The sequence below is a fragment of the Glycine max genome, chromosome 18, assembly GCF_000004515.6.
Source record: "Glycine max cultivar Williams 82 chromosome 18, Glycine_max_v4.0, whole genome shotgun sequence".
Taxonomy (NCBI): domain Eukaryota; kingdom Viridiplantae; phylum Streptophyta; class Magnoliopsida; order Fabales; family Fabaceae; genus Glycine; species Glycine max.
In genome coordinates this window covers 6,124,133-6,140,278 of record NC_038254.2, presented here as the reverse complement: position 1 = coordinate 6,140,278, position 16,146 = coordinate 6,124,133, and the positions used below count along the sequence as shown (strand labels likewise).

The 16,146-nt window shown below is 32.3% G+C and overlaps 1 protein-coding gene across 1 annotated transcript; it reads left to right on the top strand.

Annotated features, from left to right (window-relative positions):
- The first annotated feature begins 10,496 nt into the window (after positions 1 to 10,496).
- LOC100787371 (cell division control protein 6 homolog B) lies at positions 10,497 to 16,043 on the top strand. Its single transcript, XM_006602040.4, has 17 exons — positions 10,497 to 10,738; positions 10,829 to 10,901; positions 10,996 to 11,216; positions 11,549 to 11,623; positions 11,700 to 11,800; positions 11,917 to 12,023; positions 12,107 to 12,166; positions 12,345 to 12,418; positions 12,605 to 12,655; positions 12,843 to 12,892; positions 13,337 to 13,472; positions 13,964 to 14,053; positions 14,764 to 14,826; positions 14,903 to 14,998; positions 15,141 to 15,230; positions 15,354 to 15,453; positions 15,557 to 16,043. Exons 1-16 carry the CDS (start codon positions 10,634 to 10,636, stop codon positions 15,381 to 15,383), a joined length of 1,422 nt encoding a protein of 473 aa, XP_006602103.2. The 5' UTR covers positions 10,497 to 10,633; the 3' UTR covers positions 15,384 to 15,453; positions 15,557 to 16,043.
- The last annotated feature ends 103 nt before the right edge of the window (positions 16,044 to 16,146 follow it).

The following is a 16,146-nucleotide window of genomic DNA, read 5'->3' as shown; positions in this document are numbered from 1 at the left end:
TGCTTACTCAATTCATGTCGATAAATCTATATAATCAATAGTCAACAGTATTTGATTTTTTATAAATTTAAAAATATATATTATATATTACATATATTAATTAAAATAATAATTTAATACAAATTAACAGATCAACAGGTTCAAATATTAAAACTCGTGATCCAACTGAAAAACTCAACAAGTTTGATTTGGGTTTAACTCAAACACAGAAATTATTCAAATCAAACTATTTGAGTTAATTTGGGTTAATTCAAATTCACGGACAACCTTTTTAGTCAAGCAAGAATTATTGTTAGACTATTGTTCATGATTTATTTATGAATTTCATTGTGTTTGGGTCAATGTATTAGTGTTTTTTAATCTAAATTAGTCATATGGGCAAAAGTGGCTCATAAGAGCATCAATATATACAATCCAACAACTAATTTTGAGGTTCTTAAATGGGTCAACTAAAACCAATATACATCCTCATGTATATCTTTTATAATTTAAGTAAGGGATTTTTTTCCTGCATCCAACACCATTTCTTCTACACCTAACATTTTGAGTGAAAAACCAATTTTGTTCCTCCTTCATTAACACTTGAATGTGAAATACAGATTGAGAATTCGTCTACGTGCATCATTCATTCACGCATTTTTCATTTCTCCTCTTAAATTCTCTCATCTTCTTCTCTTCAATTTGTGGTTGTTTTCATCAATTCATGGTTCATCTTCATCAATCTGTGTGTGTTCGTCATTGGTGTTCGCCTTCGTTCTGCTATCGTCGCCTTGAGTTCTGTTGTTTGTGTTATTTTCTTCCTATGTATTGAGCATATACGGATTGCCAATTCATATGGTTAATATGGATTGCCAATTATACAAATTGTCATTCATATGGATTATCAATCTGTATGATTCATACGAATTGTTAATCCGTATGGTTCGTATTGATACGAATTGTTAATCCTTATGATTCATATGGATTGACAATCTGTATGGAGTAAATGAAGGCAAAAAAACTTACAAGTGATGATGCAGTGCTATTCATGACGGCGAAGGAGAGAAAACTCGTAGAGGACGACAAGCAACTGCCGGAGGAGAAACTAGGGAGGAGTCATGGACAACAAATACACACCACGAATAATATCAACTCTAGCTTCACGGAGGAGAAGAAAGAGACCAACAGACACACCAAAAATTCTAAATGAACAATGCCTTACGGATTGTCAATCCATAGACTATACAAAGAAAAGAGAAAAGGACAAAACAAAGAAATAAAAAATGATAAAATTTGAAATTTTAAAAATATATTGGTTGTAGAAGAAATTTGTTGAGTGTAGGAAGGTTAACCCTTTTAAGCAACTCACATCCACAATCCATTATAACTCTACAAATTTTATTAAGTGAGGCCCACAATATAACGTGGAGTCCCACAATTGTTTTAAGATCTTAAACACTTATAATTTTAGAGCAAGTGCAACGAGGATCTTGCACTGTTCTTAAGAAATAAGAACTGATTCTTACTTCTTACAAACCATTGGATAGGTATCATATTTTTTTTTTATAACATATGCTCTTTCCTTATATAGCCACCGCTCCCTAGTTTGAATGGTGGCCAAAAATTTGTAGAGAGTAACTTTTTTCATTTAAAATAAAATAAAAAGTAATGGTTTAAAGTAACTATTTAGTTAATTATGTAGAGGTGTTGGGTTAGAGAAGTTGAATACCTATTAAGATCCTTAAATTATATATAAAAAGATAAGTGATGTATACAAGTAGGACTATTTAAGGTGCTTAACAAATTTCAAAGAGTTAAGCACTATATGCTGCTAAAACTATTGTAAATAATACTCTATATATTTTTTTTCTTTCTATTTTTAGGTGAAAGTAAACAGAGAAGTTTTTTTATATACGAAATGATGTAGCACAAAAAAAAAACAAAATATATACAGAATGATGTAGTAAAAAAAAATTACATTTCATTAGTGCAATTATACAAATGAGTTTACATATAATAATTCTATTTGAGCAGTGTTCTACATCTATTTACATAGAATTTAATAACTCTATACATTATTTTTTTAGTTTTTTAACTTCTGTGTATATAACACTTTATTTTTATGTGTTTTTTTATTAAAAAAAATCCTGTCCTTGTGATTAGATCCTTATTATTGTTACCGATTTAACTAAAATTACATAGGAGGTATGGATATAGTATTATTTGACTTGGGAGTGATTTATTTGTTAGCGTAGGTTATACAGTACACCAACAGATACTATATTATTTTATTATCTTATTTTTCTAATAATAATAATAATAAGATATGCATAAGTTGTTTGATTAAAAATCTACCCAACTACCATCTAAAAATTCAAAATTATTCTTAGATTACATTATTGGTGTCAAATATCAATTCTCATAACAACCACGCGGTACATGAAAGTGATGAAAACTGTCCATTTGAAATTTAAACAACACCTTCATATATAAATCTTAAAATCAGGTCAAGTAGGGAAGAAAATTTAGGAATTACATTCCTTTGAAATTTCATGTCATTCTCACTTTTTAGTCTCAAATATAGGTTTTTAAAATTTTCGCCCTCTTTTTTTTTTATCATTATGTCTTTGGTGTAATGTTTTTGTCACTTTTGTCAATAATTAATATTTATCAAAAAAATTCAATTGATCACCATGATGATAAGACTCTCTTAATCATATTTTTTTTATTTATAAAACTCAAGTTCTAACATTTTGTTTAAGCTTGAGAGATCAATGATCTACAATCATAATAATATATTACTCCTACTATTTGACAAGTATTGAGTAGTTTGATGTGGGAGCATTCTCATATAAGAATCTGAATACTACTTTTTACACAGAATAAATGCAAGTAATAATAGTGGCCAAAAAATACAATGCAAGTAATAATTACATATGGAATTCTCTATGACCAACTGTATGGAGCCAAGCCAATTAAGATATCTGATTCTGCGGCAATTCAAAAAAGTTATCAATTGAAGCATACCTAAAAGTCTGAAGTTCCAACCCCACCCAACACTGAAAGGAGCAGTTATAAGGCTTGGCCACCGATCTATGGTTTGCAATCGATTTCATCAAGCCAGGCCTCCCATTTGTTTTCACCTTTCTTGCTGCTTGTGCATTGATCTTTAATTTGTCCCCACCTTTCAAACATTTTTATCCGTTTCTCTTTTAATGTTTATATCATTATAGTAACATACAAATACTGGAACAACTCGTCCTCTCTTTCCTCCCCCAGGTTTTGTTCATTTTTGTTTAACATCTTAGAGGCTGTTTGTATTAACCTTGCCATTATTATAAACTTAATTTTCAGAAAAGTAACAAATTTCTTTTCACTGTGTCAAATAAAAAAAAATACCAAACAAGATCGAAATTAAACAAAACAAAAGAAAAGCTGGAGATTGAATATGCATCTCTAATCAACAGTAAAACAAATGTGTCCTTAAATTTAAGACTAAATTATTTAATTTAATTATTTATCTTTTTTGGTTTAGTTTGATGATTTATCTTTTAAAAATTTGAACTTGATTATTTATCTTATTTTTTGCTTCAATTTAGTCTTTATCTTTTTAAAAAATATTATTTAATCATTTATCTTATTTTTTGACTTAATTTAATCATTTATTTTTTTTATTTGATCCTTCTGTCTATTTAAGATTGTTATCGTTAATTATTTAAAAACAAATTTTTTTAGTTCAATTTTCTCACATTTTACTCCACTTTATTTTTAACAAAATTTTATTCTTAAATAATTAACAATATTAAACCTAAATGGATCAAAGGATTAAATTGAATAAAAAAAGATAAATCACTAAAATAATTTTTTTTAAAAAAAATAAAAGACTAAACTCAACCATAAAAAAATAAAGGACAAGATTAAACTTAAAAAAAAAAAAAGCACCCAAGTGAGTAAAAAATATGATAAAAGATGAAATAGTTCGTTTGGCCTAAATTCAAATGGGGCAGTTTGAGAGTTTAATTTGCCTTCAACTTTAATTTATATCCAATCACATAAGGCAACCGTTGCTGGGAAAATGAAATTATAGACATAAATATGTTACATAATTATTACATGACAATGATTTACTATCTAAATGTATAAATCCTCGAAAAGGAAAAGTTCATGTTACTTTCTAGAGCACATAGTACAGATAATTACAAGGAGAAAAAGTGTTTAATGAAAATACATGAAGAGTAACATTAAAGAAACTCGTAAAAAAGACCAAGTAACACCGTTCCAGGTGTTCCTTCTAAAAGTATGTTGTTATGTATTTTATATGATTTTAAATAAAATTAATTGAAGTATCTTAATAGTTTGAAAGTTTTAATAGTTTTATTTGATTATTAATTATTATAAATAATAATAAGTGATCATACTAAATAACACTCGTTAAGATGTCTTAAAGCTCAATTTAAACTCAAGAAATCTTAGCAAGCTATACACAAAGTGACATGATTAGAGGAGATCATCTATTTATCGAGTGTGTCCTCAGCTGTCTTCTAACAATTTTTGCATTTTTTCTGAAGTGACATATGTGATATTTCTCTTCCATGTAAGAAGGGGGTCATGTCTTAGTCATATATTGTGGAAAAGATATAAATTTTCTCTAATTTGGATCTATGGGTTTAAGGCACATAGGGTCTTCAAGTCATGTGAATTATTCGATAGAATAAAGGGGACTGTTTGGGTCAATCAGTATTTTTGAAGGTACATCCAACAAAGTCATGTGAATTATTCGATAGAATAAAGGGGACTGTTTGGGTCAATGTATTTTTGCAGGTACACCCAACAATTTTCCAAAATACTAAAAATATCCTTATGGGTATTTTTGGTTACAAATAGCATATTAGTTTTTTTATTTTTGTACTGTCTTTTTTTTTTTTTTTTTGTAAAAGTTGCATTCCCATGTTGTAACTTGTTTCCGTTAGTGTCCTTTCATGAATGTTTATTGTCGTTGGTGGTGCACATACGTTGTTTACAAATATATGGTGAAGTTTGGTGGTTTTTCGTTGCCTGATGAGAAGAAATATGTATTAAAAAATTCAAAACATACAGATTGGCGTTCATACGGATTGACAATCCGTATGTTTTAAATTTTTTTAAAAATTATAATTTTTTATACATTATTTTATTTACAAAAATTGATAATTAAACAAATTCGATATTTAACTGAATGTTGTATTCAGATGTTTATTACAGTAATTAATAGTTAAATAAATTTGATATTTAATTAAATGATATATTTGGATGTTTATTATAGTGATTGAAAATTAAACAAATATGATATTTAATTGAATAATGTATTTAGATGTTTATTACAAAAATTGATAATTAAATAAATTTGATATTTTTTTACATATGTAAATTTTTATTAAACCTATGATTTTTATTTATAATTTACACATGAAAACAAATTAATTATTAGATAAAAATTAATCATCACAAAATTTATTATGTAAATTTACATTTGCATTAAATATACGTTAGAAATTTTAGTATTATATATAACGATATTAATTATTTTATAACATAATTGGTCTATTAGCTCAATTGGTTAGAGCGTTGTGCTCATAACGCGGAAGTCACAAGTTCGATTGCAATCCGTATTGGGCCTACCAATTGCCAATCCGTATTGAGCTTAAAAAAAACAAAATCGACATTTCACACCTTATGCTAGGTGTACTAACAAAATTGTTGGGTGCCCCTAGCATGTCCCTAGAATAAACTAGTTACAATTGTTAGCCCATGGACATTGGCAAGTCTATGAGTTTGGATTGTGGTTGGCTTATGCTACTCAGTTATATCCTTGGGGTTGGACTCAGTGAAAACTTACTTAATCAAACATCATTTTAAAACATTTATTTTGGTTTTTTAATTATGAAATTTGACTTAGTTAAGTTATTAAAATCTTAAAGTGCAAAAAGCTAATTTCTATAATTTACAAATATAATTTTCAAGTTTTTCTAAATCGGTTCAAGTGGTGATGGTTGTATAATTAGATTCATCAACATGAAAATAATGTGAATGATATATTATTTGTACAAAATAATCTCATATTCATAAGAAAAAGAATGCAAAAAATGACCATCAAGAAACTATTAAAGTACAAAACATGTTTTTTGCATTTTGAGATACTTTTGTCAAACCTTTTTAAACCGATTTAATATGTAAAATTTATACCATTAAATTTATCTACATAAAGATCATCAAACTTAACTAATTTTTTAACCAACAAACTTCCAAAACAAAAAAAAAAATCACGCAAAAGTCACTCCCACAAACAACATAAAACTAAAATTTTAATAACTTCACTAAGTCAAATTTCACAATTAAAAAAATCAAAATGGATGTCTTAAAATGTATAAGAAAAAAATAGTAAAAAAAAGAAGAGAAAAAACAATTTACCTAATTAGAAATATCTTTTAATGATTTTTAAATAACAAAATAAATAAAAAAACAAAAAACAAAAAATGTTAACAATTTGGTTTATGGAAAATGGAATTATTAAGATGAGTGTGCAATATATTGTCAAAAACAAGTTGTGAATTTAGTGGGTAAGGACCCGAATTCACACTGCACCAAAAAAAAAAGGTATTTATATATATTTAATTTGAAAATGGGGATATTCAGGAACTTTTTTTTTTTATAGAAAAGGTGATATTTACATCAGCCAGGTAATGGCTAACACCTATTGTGGAATATAATCTATCCAATAACTTCCCTCAACCGTAAAAGACATCTTTGCTAGAGTGTTCGCAACTCTATTACCTTGTTTTTTCACAAAGAGAACCTTGGCATTTGCACTTTCTTTGTTGATGGATTTACAATCTTGGAGAATGGCATCAAAAAGGGTGGTAGGCCTTTTGCTTTTGTTGACCCAAGCTTGGGCTAGCGGTAAAAAACCAGTTTCCATCACACAGTTCTGAAGACATAAATCTTGAGCCATTTGTGAAGCCCAACACATACACAAGGCTTCTACAATTTTTGGGGGCACACCAAGGTTATGAAACTTGGTTGCATAAGCAAGCACCATACCCTCATGGTCTCTACAAACCACCCTTATTCCCACTTTTTGACCATCTCAAGTGGCAACATCAAAATTAATCTTCACGTCATGATTACCAGATGGAGGTTCCCAAGAGGTTGGATGCTCAGCTTGTACTCAGATGGGTTCCTTTGTAGCTTGGCAAATGACCCAAAAGGCTCGGTCAATAAAAAGATGAATTGGGGTTCTCTTCCTCTAAAAAACCCACAGGCTCCTCATTTTTAAAATAGACCATAACAGACCAAAAATTTGTTGCATAAACTCCCCCTCACCGGTTTCTAAACATTGTCCCAACCACCTGTTAAAAGGAACAAAGTGGTCTTGAACTATACCCCCAACTTGGCTAGCAAACCAGATGCTTTTAACCTCTCTACAATTCAGGAAACCGTGTTCCACTATTTCTTCCTCCTCTCCATAGCAAGGGCAAAAAGGATCAATATGCTTCATCTTCTTTTGTAAGTTTGTCTTCATTGGAACTATATTTTTACATATCCTCCAGACTAGATTCTTTCACTTGGGTACCCCATTGACTCTCCAAATATCTTTCCACAAATCTCTAGATATTGAGCTTATAAATGTTTCATTATGTAAGGCTCATTGCATAGCTCGATGGTATCCAGATTGAACTGTGTACATACCTGACTCGGTGAAGGTCCAAAAAAGTCTATCCTTAACTAGATGAAGAGTGATAGGTATGGAAGTTATCTTCATGGCATCACAAGAAGGGAACACATGATATATCAACTACTCATTCCATGTCCTCTACTTGTGGTTTGTAAGCTCAAAGACTAATAAACTCTTATCATCATCATCTTGGGGTTGAGCTGAGGTTTTGAACTTGACATTGGATGGGATCCACGTATTTGTCCAGGACTTAATCTGAGTTCCATCCCCCACTTTCCAAATAATTCCTTTCTCCACAATCCCCTTAACACTAAATAAACTTGTCCATGTATTGCTAGGGGAGTGCCCTTGGTTTGCCTCCAACGTTGTTGAGTTCGAGAAATATCTAGACTTGAGTACCCTTACCATGAACGATTTTGGCCGAGAAAGAATCCTCCACCATTGTTTACCCAAAAGAGCTTTGTTGAAGCTTGAAACCATTCTGAAGCCCATTCCATCACAATTCTTTGGTTTTGCCATTTTATCCTATCTGATCCAGTGGATTTTCTTCTCATCAACATTTCCTCTCCAAAAAACCTTGGCAATCAATGCCTCTATTTGATTACACACTGAGGCCAGAAGCTTGAAACAACTCATAAAATAGGACAGGATTGCCTGGACCACCGCCTTAATCAAAGTCTCTCTTCCTGCCTGAGACAAGAACTTCTCCTTCCACCCTTTCAACTTTTTCCAACCACGTTCCTTAACAAATTGAAATACAAAAGTTGTGGATCTGCCAACAATTGTAGGCAACCCCAAGTAAGTCATGGAGTTTTCCATAGCCTTAACACCAAGGAGCATTTAGAGCATGATCTGTCGGGGACTAGGAACATTTCGGCTATAAGATAGCTCTGATTTGTTAAGGTTCACCATTTGCCCGAAGGCTTCTTCATACTGTCTAATGATAAAAGCCAAGTGAGAAGCTTTTTCTAGAGTGGCTCTAGTGAAGATAACACTATCATTTGCTAAGAAAGGATGAGAGATCTCTGGTGCCATGAATAAAATCCATCTTCAGTGCCCTATTATTAATCAAGGTCAAAAACACTTTAGCACAAAGGATAAAAAGTTAGGGGGGCATTGGATCCCCGCCAATCGTTCATATCGAAAGAAGATTTTATTGGTTTTTTTGTCCCCAATTTTAGCATCATTTCCCTCCTCAAGGGTCTAGTCACATCCACCTGCACCCTTATTCTCATAACCTTGCCATACATAATTTCGTCAATATCATCCCATGTCAAAAAAGTTCCAATGGAATTCCCTATAGTTTGTGCCACTGCCTCCGACCTCGATGCTCTAGGTAGGTCTGACTCCTGGACCCAAAACAGGCTTGTTGAGAGATCAAACTCCTCCAGGTTAGCATCACTCTTCAGTTCCACCAATATAATGATCCTTTTGTCAAAGTTCCATGGGCTCAAGTTGATAATCTTCTGCATGTTTTTTCGATCAATAAACCTTGAAGGTGAAAAGGTTTTTTTGACACATCCCTAATCTCACACATGTTCTTCATGTTCCTAGCTTGGACCATTGTTGACTTAAATGCCCCAGGATTTACATCTCCGTCTGTAAGTACCCATCCAACCAGCCAGGCACCTCCCTCTTTTGTTTTGGGCGAATAGTCACCTTCGTTGATTTAGACCACCATTTATTCATCTCCTTGAAAATCAATTGTTCTTCAAACCAAACTAATATTTCGCAGTTTAATTTTTGTGATTTTTGTTGTTATAAAATTGTCGAAATTTTATAATGGGAATGTGCCAAATAAAGTCTCCCAATTATTATTAACAAGACATATATAGTTTAGGCATAATGTTGAAATTTAAACACAACTTTCAAACTCTAAACAATAAGCACAACATAAAGACAACTCCAATATACAATATAGTTTTAATTTTTATCCTCACAAATTCCATTTATAAATCTTATTTTTCACAAAACTGTCAACACAATGCAACACCCTTCTGCAAAGACAATACGAAACAAGGTTTCTAATATCTACCAGCACAGATAAAGACCAAGACAACCCAAGCATCACATTGCTTCAAGATCTAGCAGACATGAAATCCTATAATTAATCAATTAGATAATATAAATTAAATATTAATCAGTTCTTAGAAGTTGAGGTTGAGGGCTCATTGGAAACACATAACTGAAAGACTGAACCCAGTGGCTCATTGAAACAGTGAGTCTATAACAACACAACGAGGCTTCGCAATTCGACAATTGCACAATGGAGACTTGGTGGGGTGACGGTTGCATTGAGGTTATCGATGGCACCACAAATTCGAGAGTAGAGGCACACGAGAGTGAGGTTGAAGGAGCTTAGAGGCCACACAAATTTGCGGTGAGGTGAGGGGAGACAAGACAATAACACTATAGAGTGGGAGTGCGACAACAGCACATAACACATAGATATTAGTATGCGGTACTAGAATTTGGTTCCATTTGAGTCAATTCTAGAATTCCAAACCAAAAATTGAACTAAATCATTCCTCCAATTAGAATCAAATCCAAAAAAAAAATGATTTTGATCGGTTATTAATTTTTTGGATTGGTTTTCAATTATTTTTTTTAATCAATTCAATCTTGAACACCCTTACAAATATTTAGTTGCCATAACAAAAAAAATTATTAATGATATTCAATTGCGCAAGCCCAGTCTTTTATTAATTCATTAATTAATGATAATAAGAAAAACACAAATAAATCGCCTTGATTATGAGGCGGGAAAAGAAGATTGTCACAATTTGGCGCGCTCATATGAACTTTTTCCCGCTAATAACACAAACCTTATGTCATATATTCTCTTCTTCCTTCACTCCGTTACCAGATCCCATTTTCATTTTCTTCTTCAACCTTGAAAATCCTAATCCCATTTCTCTTCACGGTTCTCTCACCTCCAAAACAATGCCAGTCATCGCCGCCAAGCGCACGTTGCGATCTCACCCTTCCTCGCCCCCTCGCAAATCTCCCCGCCGATGCACAGCCGCAACCCCCAATTCCACCCCTACGGTAATTCCCAGAAACCCTACTTCCCCTGCGACCACTCTCTCCTCTCTTTCAATACCCCTAATTAATTTATTTCTGTTCATTCATTTGCAGAAAAACAGATTGGGTGGCGCCGACGAAAACCAAGCTGATCCGGCAGCTGTGAAACCCAAGTGGAATCCCAAAGGTGAGGTTCTAGATTCGTTTCTTTTCTTTCTTTCTTTCTTGTTTTTTGTAGTGGTAATTTTTATTTTTTTTATTGTGGTGGGAAAAATAATTAGATGGTGAGCAATTGAAGAGGGCAAAAATGGCACTGCACTTGTCCACTGCACCGTCTTCGGTTGTGTGCCGCGAGGAGGAGCAGAATATGGTTTTGGAGTTCTGCAAGGGGTGCGTTGAGCACCAGAAGGCTGGGAGTCTCTACATATGCGGGTGTCCCGGAACCGGGAAATCATTATCTATGGAGAAAGTGAAAGATAAATTACTCAATTGGGCTAAGGAGGTATGATATACTTGCTGATTTCATGCCCTTAGCGATGTTATGGATTGATGATTGTGAACATGTTGCATAGATATTGAAAGCTATGTTTTGCTCTTTTCCCCCCCTCTTTTCTTTTGAAAGTTAATTAGCCCTTGTTTATTATGTCTAATATGCCATTAGTATGTTTGATAAATACAATGTCGTGTGCTTTTCCATTGGATATGATTGATGATTCTGTATAATTGGTTGAAGAAGCTTACCACTACATAGATCTTTAACTTGGAATGATCTATCTAAGTTGTAATGTGATTTGTATTTATTTACTAATATGATTTTGTCAATATAATTTACAGGAAGGTCTTCCACTGCCAGATGTTTTGTCTGTAAATTGTACAACCCTTACCAATACATCAGATATTTTCACTAAGGTAGGAGTGCTGAAGCACATTTCATAGACCTGAAGTTAATGTTATCAGTTGACTTACCCACTGGCTGTTCTAGCAGATACTTGGGTTAAACCAAACACAGGGTAAAAAGGTTTCAGCCTTGCCCTTGCAGCAGCTTCAGAACATGTATTCTCAGAAATCATCTGTCAAGAACATGACGTAAGGAACATATACCTGCCCTGGACTAGGACTCACTAGAGTTTTTCAAATTGAATATAGTGTGATCTGACTTGCTTGGATGCTAACAAAGAAGTAATGTACCTTCATTGTAACAGATTGATAGTAGCTGATGAATTAGATTATTTGATAACCAAAGACAGAGCCGTGCTCCATGATCTTTTCATGCTCACCACCTTTCCTTTTTCTAGATGTATATTAATAGGTAAATTTCTTTAAAATGCAAAATTGTTCGGGACTGGTAAATCAGTTTGGGCAATTCAAGACATATTGTGCTTGTTCATACAGGTGTAGCGAATGCAATTGATCTAGCTGATCGATTTCTTCCAAGGCTTACATCATTGAATTGTGAGTAAATCAAGTCAATAAGTTTATATATAAAAAAAATCTCATTTTATTTCAAACTCTTTGGATATTGCATCTCAAATTCTCAATGACCATAGTGATGGAGCTATCCTACTTGTGTACATCATTGGACATTATTTTTATTGTCTTTTTTTAATCTCTTGCATTTGTTTTGTTCCAGGCAAACCTATTGTTGTAAATTTTCGGGCTTACTCTAAAGATCAGATCCTCAAGATTCTTGAAGAAAGGTTAAATGTAAGATTAATTTTATAAAACATGAGTTATATGATCTTCACCTTGAATCGTGACCACAGGAAGAAAATTGTCATTGTGATGCTTTGTTAAATAGTTTACTGACTTCGTGGAATAAAAAATGTGAACCAAATGTTGCATTTCTTCTTGTTGATTATTATTGTTAATATCCTTGTGTTTCATCACCAGGAATTTCCTTACAGTGTTTTCCAACAGCAAGCCCTGGAACTATGTGCTAGGGTGAGTCCATTTATATATTTGAAAAAATAATGCTTTGCAATCATTTTTATTCTCATGTAAGGTGCATCAAGTCCCATTTTACTATGTTTTAAATAAATTAATGAAAAGAGGAGCTTAAGAAAGTGCTATTGTAATTCATCTTGAATATATATACCATGTAAAGCCTAATTAGAACTGCACTTTGCAGAAAGTAGCTGCAACTTCTGGAGACATGCGGAATGCTCTTTGTATATGCGGGTCAGTCTTTTATTATGATAATTTAGTGCATCCAAGCTTATTCATCTAAAGTTTTCATTTTATTTATAGAATAAAAGTTGAAATGGAACCTTACTACAATTCCAGACCTCATCCATAAATTTGTTGATTATAAATAAGTCACTATTTGAACTTGAACCGGGAACATATTTGCAGGGAATTAAAACTCAGTTAAAATAAAAACTGTCCAATAAACATTTAAATGTATTTGATTAGAGTAAATAAATTAGGAAAAGGGAAGTTGGTTTGGGGGTGTGGATGTGTGATTGAATTGAGGCTTCGGTTGGAGAATTTTCAGGTTTCTAATACTGGGAGGGTTTCTAATTTGGATCATTCTTATTAGATTGCTGTCACAATTTGCTTTGTCAATTTAGCAAGAGCAAAATCCAGCCAAAGAACAACTTTAATAGTTTATTCTTTTTCCAGGAGTGCAATAGAGATGCTTGAAGCAGAAATTAGAGAATCTGCCTGCAATTTGAATACCTCATTGGAAGAGATATCATCCTCAAGACAAAATTTTGCAACAGCTCCTGATTTTATGAAAAAACGAGAATTTGATACTGTAAGTGTTCAATAATTCGTTTCCAATTTTTTATGCTTACCTGTGGATGAATTATATAAAGTGTTGCACTGAAGTAAAATTGTAAAGAATTTAAGGATGAAATATAATGATTAGAAATTTACATTCATGAGCATCTCTTTTGACTATTTAGTAGGTTCGAATAACATTTCTTCAAGTTGTGTTATAATTTTTAAATTCAGTTGGTTGCTCTCAGGTGTTGTCATTAAATAGAGATACATCAGTTTTAGTCTGATTTGACTTATCAGTCATACTAGGTATAGGCAACTTAGTTCCATAATAGCATTCCATAATATTATAGCTGCAGTGAACTATTTTCTTTAATCAGAATCTGTACTATCATTGAGGCATGTTAAAGACATCTGAGCACCAGTATACAATAATTTTTTGTTTATTAAATGAGTAAAGTTCTTCTGTCATTTATGCTTCCTACTTTTGTACTAAATTCCTAAGCTCCTCAAAATAAATTGCAGGTAAAGACTGATCATATGGCTCGTGCCTTGTCCAAGACATATAGATCACCAGTGGTGGATACAATACAATCTCTGCCACATCATCAGCAGGTAACTTGAACTATGAATGTTGTGTGAACTGTAGAGCTAAGGCTTCCTATTATTGGAACTAACAACTTTTTATCTACTTTAGATGCTATGGTAGGTGTGAATATGTAATGGGCTAATTTCAGTCTTAATCATTATTATCACAAAAGTCCTATCAAATGTTCAAAACTTTGAATAATAGATGAATGGAAGTGTCTTATTAGGGCTCTTAACTACAATACAATAGCAAAAAATCATAATTTTCTGCCTGTATAATCTGAATTTTATACATTTTTCCAACAAATTTGAAAGATGGAAGAAGGGACCTTTGATCAATCATGTGAACTGTGATAGAAATTGAAAGTCATTGAAGGGCAGTAACTTTGTATGACATTAAGGGTAGGCAGTTTAAAGGCTTGAGTAATAGAATACTCAAATTTACCTAAAGATCTTTGACAGTTTGACTAAGGCCAAGTTTGGATAAATTTCTTCATTAGTACTTATAGGAGAAGAAATGAAGAGTTAAAATGAATCAAAATCCTACAAGTTAAAATGAAGTTATGCACTTTAGTTTCTAGCAGAGTTAGATGAGAGCTTTTAAAAACTAAGGTGCTAGCCATGTAATAAGCTTTTTGCTTGTTTTACTGAATACTGAAATTAATCAAACCCAATGCAGAAGCTCCTTTTATACTAGGTATTGGCTATAACTTTCTCTTGATCTGCACTGTTTGCAGATTGTACTCTGCTCTTCTATGAAACATTTTCGTGGAGCCAAGAAAGATGCAATCCTTGGAGAGGTATGTTTTGCTCACTCACAAGACTGTGATCCATTCTAACCTATATATTGATTTCTAAACTGAAATAATGGTGCAGTTGTATAAATCGTATGTGGGGGTATGCAAATCTTGTTTAATTCCTCCAGCGGGAATCTTAGAATTTTCAAACATGTGCAGAGTGCTAAATGACCAGGTATTGAAGGCAACTTGATTTGGTTTTTAGATTTTTAGATGTAACTTCCTGCAACTAGATAAATTTTCATATTCAACTTCAGTGTTTTATCAATGAGGGAAAGTGATAATAGGTGAAATGATGAAATATATTATAACTGCAGGGCCTTATTAAACTTGGACAATCTCGAGAGGATAAATTGAGAAGAGTGTCACCTAAAATAGACGAGGGTGATATTACGTTTGCATTGCAGGTAGTCTTTCAGTCCCTTAAGATCTTATATTATTTGATTTTTATTATTTCTTAATTTATTTGCATCTGGAGATTTGTAATTGATCTTAAATTATTTCTTTGCCATTTAAATTCCATGACACAGGGAATACGGTTTTTTCAAAACTGCCTTTAATGATTCTACTGATAGACTGGTAGTTTTCACTCAGCTTGACGTGAGATCAAAGACTCTTCTTTAGATTAAGGTTGGAAGATTATGTTGTACATGCTTTTTCTTATAGGGCTTATGTATGTAATTTAATTTTACGTGTCAAAATTTTATTAACTTGTTTTCTTGTGCATATGCAGATAAGTTTATTTGGTTCAAACCGGTGTCTTCAACTATTCATTGTATGAAGCGGTATACTCGAAGCATGGAGTTGAAATCACTTGTGCAAAATTTTCACCCAATAAGCAAAAGCTGTTGGAGAATTTTTTTTTTTTTTTGCTATTTTATTTTTTCAAGAGCTGAGTTGCATTGTGTAGTTTATTTAGCTGATCGCACTTAGTAGTAATAAGTTATAGGGATAAGGTTTTATTGGTTTATTTTCTCAGGAGCAGAAAATAGCTATAGATACATTTATTTATACTAAAATTAATTCTCAAATGTAAACATGAATATGTATTATTGAAGTTGGGAGATTATAAGATATTCCTCTGAATGGTTGTAATCAAATGCCAAAATTAGTTTGAAAATTTAGTGAACTAGAAGTGAGATGGACTAAGCAAATATGATATGATGAATATATTAAGTTCTTCAAACTTCAATTTTGGTCTGAAGAGCGGTTAGAGTAAATCAAATTTGGTTGTCCCTTTCAAATTGGATTTCGTTTTAATTAAACCAGGGGTATACGAGAATTGGATCTAATATGTAAATTTGTCAAATTCAATTAGATATT

Coding starts and splice junctions, on each gene's coding strand:
- LOC100787371 (XM_006602040.4), top strand. CDS start 10,634: ATGCCAGTCATCGCCGCCAAGCGCACGTTGCGATCTCACCCTTCCTCG. Junction 12,656..12,842: donor CCCTGGAACTATGTGCTAGG/GTGAGTCCATTT, acceptor TGCACTTTGCAG/AAAGTAGCTGCAACTTCTGG. Junction 14,827..14,902: donor AAGATGCAATCCTTGGAGAG/GTATGTTTTGCT, acceptor ATAATGGTGCAG/TTGTATAAATCGTATGTGGG.